The 6,782-nt window shown below is 38.9% G+C and overlaps 1 protein-coding gene across 1 annotated transcript in view; it reads right to left on the bottom strand.

The window, feature by feature from the left end:
• Positions 1–740: 740 nt before the first annotated feature.
• SMARCA1 (SWI/SNF related, matrix associated, actin dependent regulator of chromatin, subfamily a, member 1) overlaps positions 741–6,782 on the bottom strand; it is a 78,906-nt gene continuing 72,864 nt past the window's right edge. The window contains exons 22-23 of the mRNA XM_019521565.1: positions 1,973–2,083; positions 741–1,228 (exon numbers count right to left, since the gene is read on the bottom strand). Of these exons, the coding sequence (XP_019377110.1) occupies positions 1,157–1,228; positions 1,973–2,083 (183 nt within the window). The 3' untranslated portion in view covers positions 741–1,156. The remainder of the gene's footprint in view (positions 1,229–1,972; positions 2,084–6,782) is intronic.

Genomic DNA, 6,782 nt, shown 5'->3' with positions numbered 1-6,782 from the left:
GTATAAAAGTTCATACTGCAAAACAGATCAGCCTTTGGAAGGTTAAAGAAAAGCAAAGGTTCCAAATGCATTGTGTGCTAATCTAGCAAAAGCAAAGGTATTCAGTATCAGCTAGAACTAATAACCATCTTTAAAAGGCCAAACTTACACGCCCAAGAGAAGGTATATTCAGGACTCCCAACTCATTCATCCAAATTAAAATGTTGGCAGATAGTATTCCATAAAATATCCCTATTGTTTTGTACTGTGATATGTATTTAAACAAAAGGTAAAAGCAAGAAAATTGTAACAGATCATTTAATCCTAGTAAACAAGACTTTTCAGCTTGATTCAGCCACTTCATAGGCAAGTGACCTGCCAACCATCAGAAGAGATATTTCACTAAGGAAAAACCTGTAGAAAGGGAAGCACAGCAATTCAGGACAAAAACACCCTACTGTAGGCCCTGATTCAACAAAGCACTTAAGCATGTATATAGTCTAATACTAATGACAGCAAAGAATAACATTCCTGCAAGTACTTCTCTGCTGTCTTACCTCCTAAATAACTATAAGAATAATATAAATCTAATGTAGCGAGTAAATCTAGCTTTATGTTTTTGCTGAATCCTGACCTTACCTTACTATTTCCGGAAAAGTATGTGACTGACCATGATGGCACAAGTAATTATGCTAATTTCAACATATTGCATAACAGGTAGTTAATATCCAACAGAGGAAAAAAGAATCAAAAAGGTAAAGTATATTTCTCCTCAAATCATTTTAATTCAATTTATTTTCCCACAGCCATATAAATTTGAAGTATGAAACAACAATAATACAGCTATAGAATCTGGGTTTTCTCTCAAAGCAGCAGCATATAAAACATAGAAAAGCTAAAACCTCAGCACAAGCTTCAAAAGAACAAGGACTGAGTGAATTTTGCTGAAGACATGAAATTCACAAAATACAGTACACAAAAATACTGGAATGCATAAAAGATAAAGCTACACAGATTTTAAGTAAAGAAAGGCATTGTAAAATATACAAAATTTGCAAAAAAAATTTAAATCATGGGATATTTGAGAGTACCATGAATACACAGAAATTGGCAATTAACATTTGTAGATGTAGAGAAGGAAATGGCAGTTTTATATTTAGCATTCAGTTTCTCAGCCTTACGACTTCACTTTCTTGGCATCCTTTTTCCCAGAGCTCTCTGTAGCTGAATCTGCTTTTCTCTTCTGTGACTAAAGAAAAGAAATAAACAGCTTATTTTCATGATTATGAGGAACTGCTGCTGTTAAATGTATTTTAGATATATAAAAATCTAGAAGTGCATGACTATTCAATCTAAAGACAAAGGCTCTAATTTTCTATGTATTATGTGCTTCAACAATTTGTATTCATAGTGCACAACACAAGGCAAAAGAGAACCCAAGGAAATCACAAGTTTAAAAAGGTGAAATTCTGCTACACTTCTTTTAAACTGAGCACTACTTTGCACCACAAATACTTTACTGGGTTCGGTACCACACACCAAGAATAAAAGTGACAGGCAGCTTTCAGTTTGGAGTGGCACTGAATGTTTTAAAAGCTAGCATTATCACCCAGAGAACCACTTCCAATGATCACTTAACAAATTAGTCCCTCAAATAACTAGTACTTTAAGGGTAGAAGAGCAATCACAAACATCTTTGGAGACGATATATTTTCTTACCAAAAAAAAAAAAATCACACTCTTTCAGAAGATAGAAAGATAGTACTTAGATGGAAACCCTTTAAGACAATCAAGAGAAAGGCCTGAAGTCCTATTCTCCAATAGCTCTTGCCCACAACACTAGAGGTTTCAGTATAATTTTTTTCCCTCAGCTAGCAGTTTGTATAGAAGAAATCTGAGTTTGCAATTATGTAATGTTTCACTTTATTTAACTAAAATTAATTAATACTGAATTCTGTCAAACTGGAAGGTACGTGAATGCTGGTAAATTTACCGCTGGAACTTTTGTTCCCCTTTTCTTCTTTTCAGCTCTCTCTTTTTCCTCTATTTCCATATTTTCTTTTTCTATTAATGATATGAGAGTATTGCAGCGTCTCTGAAATTCCTAAGGATAAGAAGAAAATATGTAACTATGGAGCAAAGAATGTACCACCAGACAGTGAATTTGCCAAATATAACAAACACGTAGGCTAAATACAGATAGTTAAAAAGCCCAAGGTTGAATCGACTGAATCTTTGCAGGTCAGTCTAAGCTGCGTAGATTGAACCGATATGCAAGTGAACAGACATTCACTTTTGATTCTGGAAATGCAGCCACATGCCTGGAGAGGCCCAAGCCACAAGCTGGAGGGCACTACAGCATGCCTCCCCTGCTCTGCTGGAGTAGATAGCTTGGACCAAGACTAGCCCGTCCACCCTGCAAGCAGGGGTTTGCAGGAGAGATGCAAAGCATCCTGGGATGCTGGGGGACTGTGAGTTAACTTGTATCTGGAAGGGACCTGGGACAGAAGCTAAATACAGCAATTTAAACTAAATCAGTTCACTCTAGTACTACATCCATCCAGGTTTATCTTTATCTAACCAGTTGCAGTCATTTTGAAAGTGGTTTATGTGGACTGAACTTCTCTTGTGTTACAATTTGAACCAGTTTCCAGTAACATATCCTGGTTTATATGTCATTTCTATCCCTAGCCATAGAAGCCACCTTTTAAAATTACCCAGTTCGGAAGTACTAGATTTTCAAAGGGTTTCAGCTCCCAACAAGAATTCTGGGAGCTGCTGAGTACCAAGTACTCTTGGAAATCTGGGCATTTCATTTAGATGCCTAAATGAAATCACAGGCTTTTTGAAAATATGACCCATTTCATTTACGCAAAAGCTTTTTCAATATAGAAAAAATACTTTTGGTCACTATTGTATTTGTACAGTCTCAACAAGGAAACCACACGAAATAATGCTTTTTTATGAGTGTAATCTACGTGATTTTCTGCTGTACGTTCCAATGTCAGCACAGGAATGCTCTAGAGGCATCAGCAGCAAGGGTTACTAAAAAAATTCAACTGATGCTAAGTTACTGGTAGCATCTCTTAATACAAGTTCTTATACTAATATTTTAAATAGTTTATAGAGAACTGCAAATTTATGCAATGTGCTTTTCCGCCTCTTTGAAGCATTTACAATTTAAAATAGAGGAAGCAAATAAAGGACAAAAACAGGACATGAGGGAAGTGATAGCAAAGGCATATTTCTGGTATGAGAACAAGAAATAAAGGATTCATGAGACAGAAATGGGTTTAAAGGAGGGATTTGACAGGATTTGATTGGGGTTTGTCAGACAGGAAGTCAGAAACTGTTCTAAACATATAAAAAAGCATGACATGAGATCAGAGATGTAGGAAGCAGGGAGATTATATATGTAGGGCTTTGAAGGTAAGGACACAGTCTGAATCTGATATGTTAAGAGACAGGAAGTCAATAAAGTGAGCAAGGAGGGAGATGATGTGGCCAGAGTTTATGATCTAAATAGACAAGACAGACACTTTCATCTGTAAAGTGTTTCTTTTTCTTTGACCCCTTGCCCTGTACAGACGTTTGGTTCATGGGTCTTCCGTACACAGGACAAGAGTGCTACTGGTCAAATTGTCATGTTAGTAAAACCTCCTTGAAGAAGCCAGTTAGAATCAAGCAAGAGATTTCCCAGCATTCCCTGAAATGACAAGTTAGTTTCTTCTGCAAAGTTTCTAGTCTCAGTGTGAAAGTAGAGAGAAAGGGCAGGAGACCTACTGTGAAGCCAGAACCAATGCATTAAACTGAAAAAGAAGGCATTAAATCAAATAGATAAAGCATTTCTTTGGTGGACATACAGGACTCTGAGGACATTCCGGTTCTTTACTGCAGGTTTTCTAAAGCCTTGCCTTAGAAAACAGACACTGAACCTAGCTGTCAAATGGACTAGATACTGAAATAGTTCTTGTGAAGTTTTATGAGGAACCATGGTAGCAACATGCTATAAGCCACATAAAGACATTCTTATGTGACTTTTGACAAAGATTTTTGTTTTACCATGCAATTATCTAATTATAATAAAGCACAAATCCCTTGAATATGGATCAAGGTTTCTGGTTACTATTTTGGTTAGAATCTTTCGGAAAACTCAGAGATTCATGGTAATATTGAATGGATGCAAAATACAAACATATCTGGCTGAGATCCTGCCTCTTATAATTAATCCGGATGAGATTCTGCCATTGATATACAGAGATACCCCAAGGCAACCTAAAGGTGAAACTAAAGTAGTATGGCAGTTTTATTAAAACAGAAGAGCAGTTACTTTCTGGAATTTTAGAAGCAGTTAGCCACTTGACATGTAGGAATTACTGCAAGACTTCTTAAATGTTTTAACCCTAGAAACAGAGCAAACAAAACTTGCCTTAAATTACTGAAAGCAAGAGCATGCAAGCACAAGCATCTATACATAGCTGTATGGCACCTCTGTTACTGTGCCATCATTTAGTACTTTCTTTTGGAAGTACTAAAAAACAGTGCAATAATAGCCCATATTGCACTGTGCCAGCCGCGCACAGTTATTTTTGGCCGCTATGTTGCTGTAGCAATGCGCTATAACAAGGGAGTGCATTGCTATGGCAATGTAGCACTGGCGCCATGGTTTTTTCCAGTGGACGCCATGGCACTGTAGCACATCACTATGGCACCATAGCATCTTGTGTAGATGCGCCCAGACAGAAAGAGAGAGAGAGCACATGTCTGATGGAAAAAAATTAATGATTTTTCTTGAGCTTCATGAAATATACAACCTAAACCCATTCATTTGCTGTTTCAATTTCCTCACACCAAGGAGAAATAAAAAGTTAATTCAGCCCCAAAGAGATAAGTGAAGTAAGAGACCTCTATGACAGAACACTTCCAAGAATCTTCTATGTTTGAATTAGTATTTACTGTAGTATCTAGGCCCACAAAAAGTTGATCTGAAAAGACATGAAGGCCTGACAAGACTACTAGCCTTTTGACTGGTGAGTCTTACTTGGCTTTCCTTGAGGGAAGCATTCTTTAATCAGTAAGTATTTACTGATGCTTTTAAATCATCACCAGAAGTCTGCTACTCTGAACAGTGGGGACAAAAACCTGTTTTGACAGCTAGTTAGCCATTTCTCTTTGTGAAAAGAGGTTACTACTCTACCATAAAACACCATAATCGTCATTTTTCCAGAAGGTCTAATCCATGCGACTCCCCAAGCCTGTACAAGACCGGATGTAGGTAGCATGTCTGTCAGGGTCCTATTCTCCAACATCCTAACCTTACCAGGTGAGGGGAGAAAAGGTCTCCAGATAATTCACAATTTTTCACCGCAAAGCTGAGGAATCCAAAAGGTGAGTCATGCGATTCAGGCCAACAATAGCTCTAAAAACCACAGTTATTCCAGGGCAGGGGATGGCAACCTACAGCCTGCAGGCTGGATCCAGCCTCCAGCAGCTCAGGGAATCAGTGGCATGCTCCAGTCGGTGGAGCACAGAAGGCATACCCAGGGTCCTACTGTCTGCTACATATCATATTCCCTCTAAAGTATCTGCTCATTGCTGGCGAGGAGTGGGAGATACAGAGATTAACAATTTATGGTAGGAGCTAGAAGCATTATCTGGGGTAAAGAGCTGTTCTTTCTTCTTCAGGTATGAAGCCTCATGGATTCCACTAATTGTCAACTCCCATGAGAGTGGTGGGATTGAGAAGCCACATGAAATCAGACTAAAATTATGATATAGCCATTTCAAATATGGCATCTGCTCTGGCTGCCATAAAATTTTGTTTAACAAAGATCAGCAGATTACTCCTTACACTTTATACATCTCAGAAACTGGCATATTTCTGAAGCAGGACTGCATTGCATGCACTCTAAGGGACTGTCTTGATTTTTGGAAAGAAGTTCATCAGTTAGTTGGTACAAAGAAAAAAATGCATGGAGTAATCCATTTGGAAATTCTCCAAGGTGAGATTTCTTAGCCTTTTGATATGCCTGATATTGCCATAGAACCAAAGCCCAAAGGAGCTTAGTCTTGTCAAGACAGTAGAAAATAGGACTCTGGAGACATCCAAGTTTGTAGCTTCTCTTAACCCTGGGAAACACTGGGATTTTCTCCCAAGGCTGCATGCACAGCCACAAAAGACATCGGTACCTAAAGTAGAGCATTTCTGCATTCATTTGATACTTACACACCTGAAGTAGAATAAACAACTTGTTTTTAATTTTGTGCCTCAGGAGAAATTTGCCAAATCAGTTCCAAATTCTATCGACTGAGCAGAGCTCAGTGATTCAAGTCTGTGTGGCGCTACCACTGGCAAGTATCCTCCCCCCAGACTCTTCAGCCTGGACCTTCAAATATTTCCAAATCCACAGCAGGCATCGTATATGCAGGCCTCAACCATGGAGGCCTTGGGGTTCAGATACCCCAAGGCTCACTTGGCCCTAGCCAAAAGGCCAAAGGAGGAAGCTAGGGGGAAATCCCCCATCTCCACAAAAACAAAAGTATGTAGCCAAGATCCTTCCATTGGGAGACTATAGTAGATTCCCCACGGGGGCATGTCTGCAGTGCACTGGACAGCCGCCCTCAACTACACAACCTCATTGGCTACAATATTGCCACTGCTTGATCTGAGCCAAAAGGCCGCTAGAAACGTGCTAATCTGGAGCCTCTCCTGCCAGGCTGCTTGCTCCTAGCCAAAAAGATAAACAACAACTCAAAGAGAATGAGCATTTCCTGGTCTTAAGAAGTTTACAGAGGAGCCAGCC

The sequence above is a fragment of the Gavialis gangeticus genome, unplaced genomic scaffold (genome assembly GCF_001723915.1).
Source record: "Gavialis gangeticus isolate Ggan-Ray unplaced genomic scaffold, GavGan_comp1, whole genome shotgun sequence".
Taxonomy (NCBI): Eukaryota; Metazoa; Chordata; order Crocodylia; family Gavialidae; genus Gavialis; species Gavialis gangeticus.
The sequence above is the reverse complement of the archived record's forward strand: the minus strand, read 5'-3'. Positions and strand labels throughout refer to the sequence as shown.